Source organism: Esox lucius, chromosome 16 (genome assembly GCF_011004845.1).
Source record: "Esox lucius isolate fEsoLuc1 chromosome 16, fEsoLuc1.pri, whole genome shotgun sequence".
NCBI classification, from domain to species: Eukaryota; Metazoa; Chordata; class Actinopteri; order Esociformes; family Esocidae; genus Esox; species Esox lucius.
The window spans coordinates 7,576,353-7,591,408 of record NC_047584.1 but is presented as its reverse complement, the minus strand read 5'-3'; the positions used below and the strand labels follow the sequence as shown (position 1 = coordinate 7,591,408).

General features: G+C 39.4%; 1 protein-coding gene across 17 annotated transcripts in view; it reads right to left on the bottom strand.

Moving 5' to 3' along the window:
• lrrfip1a (leucine rich repeat (in FLII) interacting protein 1a) overlaps positions 1 to 15,056 on the bottom strand; it is a 55,833-nt gene that overhangs the window by 18,587 nt on the left and 22,190 nt on the right. For 8 of the 17 annotated variants that reach the window (XM_010879670.5, XM_020054763.3, XM_020054766.3 and 5 more), the window contains exons 3-10: positions 6,284 to 6,301; positions 5,957 to 6,028; positions 4,966 to 5,010; positions 4,393 to 4,443; positions 3,941 to 3,976; positions 734 to 814; positions 607 to 648; positions 171 to 236 (exon numbers count right to left, since the gene is read on the bottom strand). The exons of 1 other annotated variant lie outside the window; for it this stretch is intronic. In XM_010879670.5, the coding sequence (XP_010877972.1) occupies positions 171 to 236; positions 607 to 648; positions 734 to 814; positions 3,941 to 3,976; positions 4,393 to 4,443; positions 4,966 to 5,010; positions 5,957 to 6,028; positions 6,284 to 6,301 (411 nt within the window). The remainder of the gene's footprint in view (positions 1 to 170; positions 237 to 606; positions 649 to 733; positions 815 to 3,940; positions 3,977 to 4,392; positions 4,444 to 4,965; positions 5,011 to 5,956; positions 6,029 to 6,283; positions 6,302 to 15,056) is intronic. 8 more of the 17 variants (XM_020054767.3, XM_020054778.3, XM_020054764.3 and 5 more) reach the window with 7 other exon arrangements.

Here is a 15,056-nt window from a genome sequence, read left to right as displayed (position 1 = left end):
GATAGATTAAAAATAACACTGAGTTGGAGGTGTCATACTTTCAGATGTCACTTGACAGTTAGTAGACAAGTCATGCAGAGAAAGAGGGAAGAGAAAGGAGCGAGTATTATACAAATATCAGTTGGTATTATCAAACGGTTAATGCACACAGTCAGTCACACAAAACCCACCGGCTGCAGGTCAAGTCTTGAGGAACGAGAGACCCTGCTAGCGCTCTCATCACTGAGTCTGGAACTCTGACAGTGGGTGGAAAGGAGAGAGACAGATGAAGCCGCAAACATTGTAGGACACTTCTTCACAACGCCATGTAAAAGGCCACCTCTCTACAAAACGTTAACCATAAGTCCCCTGACTACGGCAAAACATAAAGAAACCAGAGACAATCAATAACCTGCAAGTATCCTGAAATAGTTCAATATGGCGCTCAAGAAAAAATAACATTATTCAGGAATTCCCTTTGAAGAAACAACCACCAAAGACACACGTTTCTTAACAACCAGTCAGACAGAGCAAACTTTGTGTTTAACTCCCACCAAGCCAAGTGTAAACACCTTTACTCTTATGGAAACTATTCAGGTAATACAGGTTAGACACACTGCTACTAACCCGAGTGGATATACCACTGTACCCATCGTCAAAGCCATTGCTCTGTAAGGGACAGAAAACACACGAATGAGCGGGGTCATTTCACTATTGGGGCTATTAATGAAGGTCACTATGACTTCATACGTACATCTCGATCATTCAATTTGTCTTTATGTTTCTTCTTCTTCTTGGACTTCTTCAACTTCTCCCGTGAATGGGAGGATGAGCCCTGGGAGATATGGATTGAGGAGAGTCGGGTAAAGGTGTGTCACCATGGATGCAGGGCTGAGTTTAATACCACCCTCACCCCCCCCCCCCCCCCCCCCCAAAAAAAAAATTGTGGAGCTTCCAATTTTACGAAATTGTGTTGAACTCAAACAGTGAGGGGTTGCGTTGGGGTTCTGAGAAAGCCGTCAGCATGGAAGCTTCCCTTTTGAAATACCACACCCACCAAAACATACCCCAAAGTCTGTTCATGATTTCAGTACAAATCATCTGCAATACATCAAATGTGCAATTGAACTAAACTCACTCGAGAATATGTTGTGCGGTTAGCCACTCCCATGTCACACGCTCTTACTAGTTACATTACAGATTACAACACATTCACAAGGCAGGGTGAGAGGAAAAGACCTTGCTATCGCCTCACTGATTCCCATGGCCTAACAGCAGATTGATAATACTTCCTGGTTTTGGTCAGACAAGCAACAGTCAAGACAACCAAAAATGTATGCAAACCAGGCCTAGCAATATAATCCCATTTTTGATTTTAACAACATGCCTCCTTTAAGATGTCAACATCATGTAGGCCTATAAACCTCAAACACACATTACAATATTGTCCATGATTACATATTAAATTGTGTCAGAAAACATTCTGAAAACAGTAATAAAAAACCCAAATGGCAGCCTATTCTGTTATAGTGCAGTACTTTTAACCAGATCCAAGTGGGTGATCCAATGGGGCCTGGTAAACAGTAGTGCACTATAAGGGCAACAGGTTGCCTAACAGGAGGCGTGATTCAGTTTGTGTTGGAACAGATATTTGGCAGCTCAGGCTAGCAAGCCAGCTCCATAACTGTCGACTGCCTGCCTCACATTGGACAAACACTGTAGTCCACTGAAGTAATTAACCATACCCAGAACAATGACATAATGTAACCAAAGAAGATCATTATGGTTTGATACAATAAACCTCTTAGATCAGTGCTTGTTTAGGGCTGCTAAGCGATAGAAGCATGGCTTTGAGGAGCAGTCATTAGTGGTACACTTGGTAAACGAACATAACACTTAACTTCACAAAACAAACATTCATTAGACTGTGTGATCACAAAGTCGTGCCAACTTTTTCCACTGACTGCAGACCATTATGTCTGAACAACACACACTACAATTATCCCTCCATGCAAATTGCATTGAACACAACACTGCAGTGCCTAGCTATCCAAATCAAACACATGATTAGTAACCATAACGTCAACTGTTAATCAAACTGAGAAGTCTGAAAACAAGGCACTACTAAACACTGTTTTCTCTAGAAATGATTCACTGCCCCCCTTGGCCAATCACTGTCCTTGTGTAAATGCCAGAATTCTATGACAAGATGGATAATTCACTCAACATTAATCCCTAACAGACCAGGGATGTCAAAGATATCACATGGGTTTGTCAGTCTAATGTCCCTGAGCATGTGTGCCAAATGATATACAAGCTGTGTATGGTCAATACAAATATTTGTTAAGTCTTGACAGTGATTGCAAAATGTTTTCCAAATTATGTAAAACTACAAATATCCTTGGTCACAACTGATTTCTATGTTTTTATGTGCCAGACCACACCTACGTAAATGATCAACCGCTGTTGATTAGTTTAACTTACTATTTTTACATATACATTGCGGCTTGAAAGTATGTGAACCCCTTGCACAGTTGTATACATTTTTAGTTTATTTATTAAATAATAACCTGTCTTTTCTATCTTAAGAAGGAATTACTGCAAGTTGCATTGGTTTAATCAAGTAAGTAAAGGTAAGTAGAATCAGGTGGGTAAATAATTGGGTACCAAATGAACCAATCAAAGAGTTTAGACAGGACTCTGACAAACAGATGCAAGATACCTGGTCAGTTTGGTGTTACCCATACAGGTAAATCACATTTGGAAAAAAAAACACTGAATCAAAATGGTATTCATCGGAGGTTTGCTAGGAAGAAGTATCTGCTGTCAAAAAAAACTAAGTGCCATGCTTAACTTTGACAGAGACCACCTGGACAAACCTGAAGGTTTCTGTAAATCCATTCTCTGGACAGATGAGTCCAAAATAGATATTTTTGGTCAAAATCCACTATGTTTGGCAAAAACCCAACACAGCCTACCACCAAATAAACCTCCCCAACAGTCAAACATGATGGTGGGAATGTCAAGGTCTGGGGCTGCTTTTCTTCCTCTGGACCTAGTAGACTGCACCTCATTAAGGGAACCATGAATTTTGAGGTATACCAGAAGATTCTTAGGACATTAGGAAATCAGCGAAGGAGCTAAATCTGGGCTGAAAATTGGTCTTCCAACAAAACAACCCAAAGCATTCAAGCAAATCTACCAAAGCATGGGGGAGGATAAATAAAATGTGTGTTTTGGATTGACCAAGTCAAAGTCCTGACCTTAATCCAGTTCAGATGCTGTGGTAGGACCTGAAGCGGGCAGTACATGCCAGACACCCCTCAAACCTCACTGAAAAAAGTTCTGTGAGGACGACTAGGCAAAAATCCCTAGGGGTTCATATATTTTTGAACACATGAAATCTGAGTTGTTAAATAAACAGCTTTTGTTAAATGAACAATTATAATATATATGTTTTTGTTTGTGTCCTTTATTCTGAAATATATTTATTACTTATTGCTGTCAAGATAAGGATTTAACTTATGTTAATATCTTTTACTAAAATAATGACCATCCATGAAGGGTTCCCAAACTTTCAAGCAGCACTATATGCTGAAAATCAATTAAATTTTGTTTAATTGTTTCTTGAGAGGTTCAAAATATAGAAAACCATCAAGGAGATACTTATAGGTGCTTCCTGAAAAGATGTTCATTGTGAGGATAGGGACCTGTGTAGTCAACTCAGAGGGTGAGTGATGTGACGTTGCATATTAACGAAAAGGACGAATATGGCAAGACTATGGTGAGCAATATGTTTGGAATACTGAATTGCAATAAAAACTACAGTATCAACTACTTTTGGAATTGCAATTTATACCAACTGGCACCTAAGTATGGTAATAATACTTAGGTGCCATTTTGACATGCAGCAGGGTTAGATGATCAGTCCAGGTTCATCTAATAGCAGTTTAAATCTTACCCCTCCTCCGTAGGCCCCTATTGCATCAAGATCCGACTGCCCAAAGACAAAAGATAACAGTCACCAAGGGTTTAAGTGACAGTTGTGCTTGTAACCCCTTTCTTACAAGCAAATAAGACACGTATCTCTGATGCATGTTAGTAGAAATTTAGGGGCCAAATATATTATGGCTTTTTGACTGTACTCAATGCCACTTCCCAAATGCAACAAAGTTGTCCTCATGTTTCCAGGTACCTCCCAGGTCAGCCCTCTGTCATGCTCTTTCTTCCGGCACCTTCTTGTAAACAAATAAAGCACTGCCTCATGGTCATAATTCGGATACGGGACAGGAAAATCCTCGATCTGTACTGTAGTTATGGGCAACTTTGACCTGAAGACTTTACCAGTGTCCTTGTATGGACTTTCGGCGATTGATTTCAAAACAAAGATGTCAGGGTTTGAGTGGTACTGACCCTCACACTGCCTCGGCTGCCCACTGACATCCGCTCGTCATCGTCTGAGATCTGTGTGGGAAACAAAAACGGAATAATAAGTGGTTGCTCTTGGATTTTCTGTTGTTGGGAAACCGGTTACATGGGGTGCATAAGTCAATTCAAGAAAGACAACACCAAATTTTTAAACATTTTAATTGTTGAATTGAAACAGAACTGACCAACACTGGTGGTTAACAGTTTCACTGAAAAACTGCAGAAATTGTCACTGCTCGGTTTGTAAATTTCTTGACTGTGATATTTGACTACTTTCTCTTGTCTTCCAGGTCCCAGATCATGGCAGTGCAGTCAGAGGGCATGACTGCATGACATGCCATGTATGTATCAACAAATTTGGATGATACATGATCAACATATTGGAACACAATCCGAGTGTACTGACTGATTCGGTATGAACACCACATTTTCTTCAAGTAAATCAAGCATGTCAACAGTGACTACATAGTGAATTCCCAAGGTTCAGTTCAAATAATCGAAAGTGCTTTTTTTCAGATGGAGGAGGATGTGAAGAGAAATGGTGAGATGAATACACACCGAGGTATGTCTCTGTGAGGGCCGAGAGTACCTTTCACTGTCCTCCTGGAGAAATGAAAAGAGGACAAACGGGTAGAGATGAAGACTTAAATGATGGCGGGGAGGTAATCTAGGCATGGCACATAGTGGTTTCGGCAAGCACCTCAAAAGCACACTAATTCAAAACAGACAAGAGCACACTAACATGCAAAAACTCACAACACACACATTTTATTATTCAAAATGTGGTATTTTTACCGAGGCTGCTACAGTTCTCCCATTAAAGTCACTGAAGCTATTAAATTGAAGACAACGGAAAGTGAAGGGTAACTGCCTGCTAACTTTTGGTTAAGTTAACACGAGTACTGCACCCATTCCATAACCAACCCATGCCTGAAGTTCAGCACATCACTGCGGCTAAATACTTATCCTGTCACTTGACCAATCAAGTAGAAGGCACACGCACAATGTGCACGAATAACATCGTCACTGGGCAGTCAACTGGAAAACTCAAACCCATGCAGTGTGTAAACAAAAATGCATACAGATCAAAACCCATTCAACATGCACATCAACTCAAGTGAAACATCATTAGCTTTGCAGCCAAAATTTATTTTACAATTTGTAAGCTCTCAAGGTCTTAAGCGCCCACACCAAGAGGAAAGAAAATGACAATTTTAGGTGGAAGAGCCTTTAAAATGTATTCTCAGGTATGAACCTTAGCTGACAGATCTGCCAGCATTAACATCACAACAGATCCTCTCTGGTATTACCAACTGTATTGAATTCATTAACATCATAACAAATCCTCTCTGGTATTTCCAACTGTATTGAATTCATTAACATCATAAATCCTCTCTGGTATTTCCAACTGTACTGAATTCTCAGAACTAGCAATATTGAAGGTCCTCCATGCATTAATCAAAACAAAATATTATTACACAAGTTTTAGTACTGGCTTGTCAAACATTAATTTCTGTTATTGACTCCCTTAACTAGGTGGCGACTGTACCATCCATTTTTCGATGCGGCCCCATTCGCTGTCTACTTTGTTCTCTGATTTGTTGTCCAAGCCATAATATTTCTGAGGAAAGACCGGGAGAGGAAGGATGGAAGGGAAGAAACTCACAGCTCATCATACTTATCTATCGACATGCATGCAGCTAATGTCTACACTCTAAAGTGTGGTGACATTATATTACCATATACATTTCTGTAATTAAACTAACTATGCAATGTCTAAATCAACCAGAAAATACTTAACAGTAGGCCTGACAAGACTATAATGAAAATAGAAAAAAAGATTAAACAGGGAAAAGCAAGGATGCAAGTAGCCTACCTTCTGAACCTGATAGATCTATACACCAGCATGAGGTACGGCCAGGCAGTGGAAGAGGAACCAGGGACAAAAAGGAAATAATTCAAGAAAAATGAGTGACAGTGGCAAACAGAAAGGGATGCGTGAGAGAGACAAAATAAAAGAGGCTAAAATCATTAGGGTAGATTTCACACAGAGCTGGCTGGTTATTGATAATGGCAGGAACATGGCTGTGGAATGCACTGTGGACACGGTGAATCAGACCAACAACAACCAATAGGATCATGTTATGAGTTCACAATGGTCTCAGAATAGATGTATGTGATATGTTATGTGATGTACAGTGGATATAAAGTCTACACATCCCTGTTAAAATGGCAGGGTTTGTGATGTAAAAGAATGACACAAAGATAAATCACATCAGAACTTTTTCCACTTTTAATGTGACCCATAATGTGAACAATTCAATTGAAAAATGAAAAATAAAACCTTACAATAACCTGGTTGCATAGGTGTGCACACCTTCTTATAACTGGGGATGTGGCTGTGTTCAGAATTAACCAATCACATTTAAACTCATGTTAAATAGATTAATCACAAATAAAGTTCAGCTGTTCTAGTAGGATTTTCCTGACATTTTCTTAGTTGCATCTCAGAGCAAAAGCCATGGTTCGCAGAGAGCTTCCAAAGCATCAGAGGGATCTCATTGTTGAAAGATATAAGTCAGGAGAAGGGGACAAAAGAGGTTCCAAAGCATTAGATATACCATGGAACACAGTCATCATCAAGTGGAGGAAATATGACACAGAGACATTACCAAGAACTGGACATCCTTCCAAAATTGATGAAAAGACAGGAAGAAAACCGGTCAGGGAGGCTTCCAAGAGGCCTATAGCAACATTAAAGGAACTACAATAATTTCTGGCAAGGACTGGCTGTGTGCTACATGTGACAACATTCTCCCGTATTGTTCATATGAATGGGCTATGGGGTAGGGTGGCAAGACAGAAGCCTTTTCCAAGCCCAGCTGAAGTTTGTAAAAAGTCCCCCAAAAGCACGTGGGAAGATTTATTACGGTCAGATATTTTGGCCATAATTCCAAAAGGTATGTTTGGCTCAAAAACAACATTGCACATCACCCATCTGTGGGGTGATCTGAAGGGGGCTGTGCACAGATATGTCCTCGCAATCTGACAGATTTGGAGCTCTTTTGCAAAGGAGAGTGGGCAAATATTGCCATGTCAAGATGTGCCATGCTAATAGACTCCTACCCAAAAAGAGTGCTGTAAAAAAATCAAAAGGTGCTTCAACAAAGTATTAGTTTAAGGGTGGGCCCACTTATGCAACCAGGTTATTGTGAGTTTTTTATTTTTCCGCCTCAAAGATTTCAGTATATTTTTCAATTGTTCACGTTATACAATAGGTCACATTAAAGGTGGAAAAAGTTATTTGTCTCATTCTTTTACATCACATTGTGCGTAGACTTTTTATATACACTGTTTGTGATTTACAGCTCTGGAGAAAATAGGGAGACCAATGCACCTTTTTCTTTCCTTTCCAAAAAAGTTGAGAAGGAAAGTTTTGAGTGAGGAACAGAAGTGTTCAATTAGTAGTGGTCTCCATTTTAACCCTTCTGTTCTTCACTTTTCTTTTCGGAAAGGAAATAAAAAGGTGCAGCTGTCTCTCAATTTATTCTGGAGCTGTACATGTGATTAGAATCACCGGGGTAACAGAGATTAATTCCATCCATGTTTTCTTGAGGTTAGTGACTGCGAGTTGGCACCGCTTTAGTAGCATGGCCTGTGTCACCTGAGAGCATGTCCATTCTCATGTCCGGTACTCACACAGCTCTACAAGAAACAATCACCTGAAACATAATTTGCCTCTAGGAGGACGTTTTTCAGTGACACTGCTGATCCATTAATCACCAATATTGCTTTACCAAGTTCAAGTAAGAATTTTGTAGTATTGTTCTATTTCATGCATGTCCATTCAATAACATACCATCTCATTTTTAAAGCAATAGATCCTAAAAAACAACGTATTTAAAATGCATTTAGTCACTATGACATTGTGTACTGTAACACAAACACGATTAATAAAATAGTACATTGCCATATCTGTCTAAAGTTGAGCTTTGTTGACAGTTATCCAGAGTACAATTCAGAATTTTCTAGTTCTGTTTACCCGATACATAGAACATTTCACCAGACAAACACTTAACTCAGAATTCTACCAGCTCGCTTCGTTACCAGCTACAAGTAGTTATTTTTCAACTCAAACAGACCTGAAGTGAGTCAACTACAGATTTCAATTATCCAACCAGCCTCCAAAGACAAAGATCAAACGTGTGGCAGTAGGAGATTTTGAATTAATTGATCATGAAATGCATTTGCGTCTGAACTCATTAAGCAGAGCATGATGAAGCCCTTTATGAGGGGTTGCTTCAAGAATTCATCTTCAAGAGTTTAGAAATTATAATGGACATACTGAATAAATGTTTTAATTATTGCCCTTTTCAGGCAGCAAATCATTTATGATTAACAAATTACAAAACAAATGTGGCCCTCCATGTAATTTCAAAATCCTGATGAGGCCCCTGTGCCAAAACGTTTGCCCTCCCTTAGCTTAGTGTTTACTCAAACAAACTTTACCATCTAATCTTGAAGGAGGTCCATGGGAGCAAACAAACCCACTAAACACACATCTCCTTCCAAATATTTTTATATTCACTATTGTATACCTTTGAGCTCTGTCTCGAAGCAGTGGCTGAAGTGCCAAAGTAGTTCAAAAACTATTTGATAAAATTTGCCAGCTCTTCCTTCCACTAATTCCCAACACCAAGTAAATAGTGCATGAAAGAAAATCTTCTTCATAAATTAAAATCAGAGTGCAGTTAGTACACATGTTTTACAAAGCTGATATTAAATGAGAAGAACATCAGTACAGGTAGGCTTGCCTTTTAGCTAGCTAATAATATCAGTCGAGTAAAAGGGTATACAATTGAATACTCAGAAATTGTATTCTCAATTTGACAAGCGTTCACTACCTATTGCAATTTTCTCTAGACTGCTTTGTAATATATGATGAATGACAAGCAATATGTTAGTTAACTTGGCCAGAGGACTTCTACACACTTTTTTATGATAATTGGGGCTTGTTAAAATGTTTGTTCTAATTTCATATTAACTGACAAGATTTAACCTATCTGGCTTAAGTGCCACAAGGAGACATTAATTTAGTCTACTGTGATTTGATGTCGTTTTGATTGGATGAAAACAACAAGTTAATTCAGGTGGATTTATGGAAAACTATAAAATAGAGTTCTCCATTATGTGTTTTAATGGAAAACTATAAAACTATCAGTTTAAAATGTTAAACTGTCTATTTGTCATATCCCTACGGCCTGTTGTAAAATATGAAGAAACTGAAGTGATACCAGAAAATCTTTCAAGCTTCATCAGGATTGATAGCTCAGATCTCTTAAAAATTTGATTATTGTAAATAAAATACATATTTTAGGAGCTAGATATCTTGCTACTGCACAGTCATGTGACAATTCCCTTTTCATGTCTGTGAAGCACTAAGAAGCAAATTCTAGGAAAACCTTCTGAGAACCATTCAATCAAGAATCCAGATTGTTCTGGCAAAAGAGTTAAGTTCACTCTATATCCAGGTCACATGATAAAAGCTGGAGAGGTAAACCAAAAATGTCACTTGATTGTTCAAGCGTAAATTAATATGTAAATACTTAAGCTTTGTCAGCGCAACTCCATTCATCAGAATGAGTTACAGCAACACAATAACTTTTGCTACTGTCCCTTCCGCTTACCATGCCAACTAGCTTCATACTGTACAATACTGAGCTTACCCTTCTACTTGGAGGGGTCCCTGGACGTCCACCAAGGGCAGTCCGGGCCCCCTTCCCTGCCAACCACCTCCCGGCCGTCCTGCTGCAGTCACAATGCAAACTTGGGGTGTCCCATACAGATGCAGTCAATGAGGAGGGCCTGACGTGTACGCAGTTTCAGGAAGGTTGAATGTTTCCAAGTCAGAGACTCAGATGTCGCTGCACCATTCAGATGAGCACTAAAGTAAAGATACAGCTAGCAACATTCTCATTTCCCTTGAGCTTTTCTCCAGTTGAAGAGGATCTCTCTTAAAGTAAGCATCCATCCAGGTATACATAGCGCCCTGATGCTTGTGTTTTCCAGACACAACGTCTTTAGAACAGCAAAACAAACTCCTGCTAGTCAACTACAGGCTTGACTAAGGAGCACAGCCCACTAAGCTACTTTAGAACTTGGGTTAAGGGTTTAAGCCTTGAGCACATGCACACACGCTCATATAAGACACACACAGACATACAGACACACACACACACACACACACACAAAAGCAAACACACCTCCTGACCAGACTAATCTGAAAACTGACTGTTAATCCGGTCAGTTTGACAGAAGGGGGTGTGTGTCTGCTCTTCCATAACACAAGGCAGATGCTATGTTTGATCCACCACGTGTGTTTTTCGGTAAAAAATGCTAAATGTAATAAGAACCTCAGTCTACAACACAGCTAACATTCCTTCCAAATCTGTGTGTGATCATTCTTTAAGGTTCCTTAATGCAAAATATTTGGTGACGTAGTGCAGAGTAGTAATGTTGTAGAGAGTGACCAAGCAGTGAATATAAAGCGCTGCAGGATTATTGTGGTCTAAGAATAGTGACCCAAGAAAGATGAGGCACCGTTAGGTAGAGATCAGATGTGCTAAAGAACAGAAAGACACTTACCACATATATGATAGTAATCAGTAGTAGAAAAGGGGTGAAATTGAGGCAATTTCATGAATTCTAGAGGATTCTTCATTGTCCGAGACCGGCCAGAATGTAGTATAATGTAATGCTTCAGCTCCTCACAGAATATAAAGGATTCTGCTTTGTCAAACTGATAACTCGCCATTTCAAACTCAGAGTTAGCAACATAGTGATTCAAATGTAATTCCATTCAGCAAATTTGATGTCACTACCAGTAACATTTTTATATAAAAATGTCAACATCTTATATGAAAAGTTAGATTCCTGGACTCAATTTTAAACGAAAGGAAATTTACTTTAGCCGTGCTGAATAGGGAACCTTCTAGACTGAGGGACTTGCAACCTCCAAATGTATGGTTCAATTAGAGCCATTACCTAATCTCTCAGCAGGAAACTAACCTACAGGCATTACAAATACAAACTTCAGCCAAAACAAAAGCAGTGTCAATACAAACAACATGAATTGCTGAACACAATGCTTATATCTACTTGACCTAAACAACAGGCTAGTGTCCTGTATTGCATTAAGAGAGAATATGCAATTTGACAACAAAAACGGGGTCTGTCCTCTGCCCTCCAAAACACCATCAGAAAAGAAGTTAAGCCCACTTGGCTTAGCAAGTGAATTCAAGCTTAGGAAGGTTTTAACGACACATTGTTCCTATAAAGACCAGAGAGGTCAAATACATTACCCAAAACACCATGAAGACACAACGTTCACAAGGATAAAATAAAAATATAAAAAGACAAAAGGGGTGCCTTTTACTTTGAAATTGTACCTAAACATTATAATTATTCCACAATACTGACGACGGATTATCTTGTACACACTAGAGAAATAGGATCACCTAGTGAAGTCCAGGAGTACAGTACAGGCCAAAAGTTTGGACACACCTTCTCATTCAATGCGTTTCCTTAATTTTCATGCCCATTTACATTGTAGATTCTTACTGAAGGCATCAAAACTATGAATGAACACATGTGGAATTATGTACTTAAAAAAAGTGTGAAATAACAGAAAACGTCTTACATTCTAGTTTCTTCAAAGTAGCCACCCTTTGCTCTGATTACTGCTTTGCACACACTTGGCATTCTCTTGACGAGCTTCAAGAGGTAGTCACCTGAAATGGTTTTCTAACAGTCTTGAAGGAGTTCCCAGAGATCCTTAGCACTTGTTGGCCCTTTAGCCTTCACTCTGCGGTCCAGCTCACCCCAAACCATCTCGATTGGGTTCAAGTCCAGTGACTGTGGAGGCCAGGTCATCTGGCGCAGCACTCCATCAATCTCCTTCTTGGTCAAATAGCCCTTACACAGCCTGGAGGTATGTTTGGGGGCATTGTCCTGTTGAAAAACAAATGATGGTCCAACTAAACGCAAACCGGATGGGATGGCACGGTGCTGCAGGATGCTGTGGTAGCCATGCTGGTTCAGTATGCCTTCAATTTTGAATAAATTCCCAAGTGTCACCAGCAAAGTACCCCTACACCATCACACCTCCTCCTCCATGCTTCACAGTGGGAACCAGGCATGTAGAATCCATCCGTTCACCTTTTCTGCGTCGCACAAAGAGTATAAAATTTGGATTCATCAGACCAAAGCACAGATTTCCACTGGTCTAATGTCCATTCCTTGTGTTTGCAGTGGTTTCCTAGCAGCTACTTGACCATGAAGGCCTGATTCACGCAGTCTCCTCTTAACAGTTGTTCTAGAAATGTGTCTGCTGATAGAATTCAGCTGGTCTCTAATCTGAGCTGCTGTTAACCTGCGATTTCTGAGGCTGGTGACTCGGATTAAATTATCCTCAGCAGCAGAGGTGACTCTTGGTCTTCCTTTCCTGGGGCGGTCCTCATGTGAGCTAGTTTCGTTGTAGCTCTTGATGGTTTTTGCAACTGCACTTGGGGACACATTCCAAGTTTTCGCAATTTCCCAGACTGACTGACCTTAATTTGTTAAAGTAATGATGGCCACTCGTTTCTCTTTACTTAGCTGATTGGTTCTTGCCATAATATGGATTCTAACAGTTGTCCAATAGGGCTGTCGGCTGTGAATCAACCTGACTTCTGCACAACACAACTGATGGTCCCAACCCCATTAATAAGGGAAAATATTCCACTAATTAACCCTGACAAGGCACACCTGTGAAGTGAAAACCATTTCAGGTGACTACCTCATGAAGCTCATTGAGAGAACACCAAGGGTTTGCAGCGCTATCAAAAAAGCAAAGGGTGGCTACTTTGAGGAATCTAAAATATAAGACATTTCACACTTTTTGTTAATATACATAATTCCATATGTGTTAATTCATAGTTTTGATGCCTTTAGTGAGAATCTACAATGTTAATAGTCATGAAAACACATTGAATGAGAAGAAGGTGTGTCCAAACTTTTGGCCTGTACTGTATTTGGATTGTTACAACTTTTGTTACTTATGTTATATACACCAGCACATTGGATATTAAATTAAACAAAGACTATGGTTAAAGCACAAACTGTCATTTGAAGCTACTTTCATTTAAGTGAACAATGTAGAAGGTACTGCCCTTTACAGTCCCACCATTTTAGGGGACCAAAAATAATTGAATAATTGTCTACTTAGCGGTTTCTTGGCCAGATCAGTCACTGCATAGTTCATGCACAAGAGAGATGATAAAAGGTCTAGAGGTGAATCTGGGTGTGACATTTGCATTTCAAGTCTGTTCTTTCAGAACTCATTGAAAGATACTTTACCCACCTTACAGCAAGAAAATGACTAAACATAATGACGAAGCATTATGTTGCTACTTTAACCTAACTATGTCATTGTTTCATTTCAAAGCCGATGTGCTGGAGTACAGAGTCAAAACAACAAAACGTGTTAACGTCCAAATACTTATGGAGTGCACTGTATATGGCTGTTCATTTTGAGGGCGCTCATACTAATACTATTCACAGTGTCAAACTATGGTTTTTAATATTTGTTTTGGACTCATGCCCAACTGAGTATTCTACATATTAAGTTATAATCATATATAAAAGTGCATAACAGTTTAATAAGCAGTTACAGAAAACATCTAGATCTAATGTTTAGCAGCTCACTTCTGTGTAAAACTATTTTATGACACAATAAGTGGGCCTCATGAATCCATATCAATAAGCCTTTAAGATTTATATTCCTGACATTTTTATGCAGAGAATAAACCCAAATTAAGGATTGTGTTACAGAAAATTGTAGATGTCAAAATGACTTGGCTCTTTGAAGTAGATGGTCATAGCTGTTGTTCATATTGATTGCTAATTGTAGGCTAATTTATTTGGCAGAATATTCTCCACACTAGTGCAGAGGATTGCCATGGTGATTACAATATAATATTAACACCAGTCACCTCTGGTCCCACCTTGGCACAGGATGAAAGGCCCCTCAGATTAAGACTGAAACACCAAGGGAACTGACCTTGGTTTTTAATGATCTACCCAGGCCTCCATGTGACTCCACAGCTTCTGACCAGAGTCCCTGGTCATGTGACATAAAAGGTCATGGAAAGTGGAGGTATTAAACACTGGCCTCCAGCGAGGGGTCGCATATGTGCATCAATCAGACTAAACATTGGACCATGGCTCCACACCTGGCTTAGTTCTATCCGTCGTGTGGAACTGTACAGTAGTTATATTAAATTTCTGTATGCAGGGGTCTAATTACTCCAAATAAATGAGGGTGGATGCTAAACTATTATTATTTTTTGTAAAAGCAGTTGGTAAGTGATCAATGAGTCAGTGAGCCAGTGGGGAATACAAAATAAAATCACAGGTCAGTTATATTCAAAATGCTTGAAGTTTGAATTAACATAAGCCTACCTGGAGGCTAAATTTTGTTCTTAACGGCAGCAATAACAAGTCAATTCTGAGAACAAAAAAACCCAATAAATATTCAGGATAACTTGAATGTTGAATCAGCATGTTCTGGATAAAGTTGATTGTTGATTGGCATTGACACCGATAAGCCA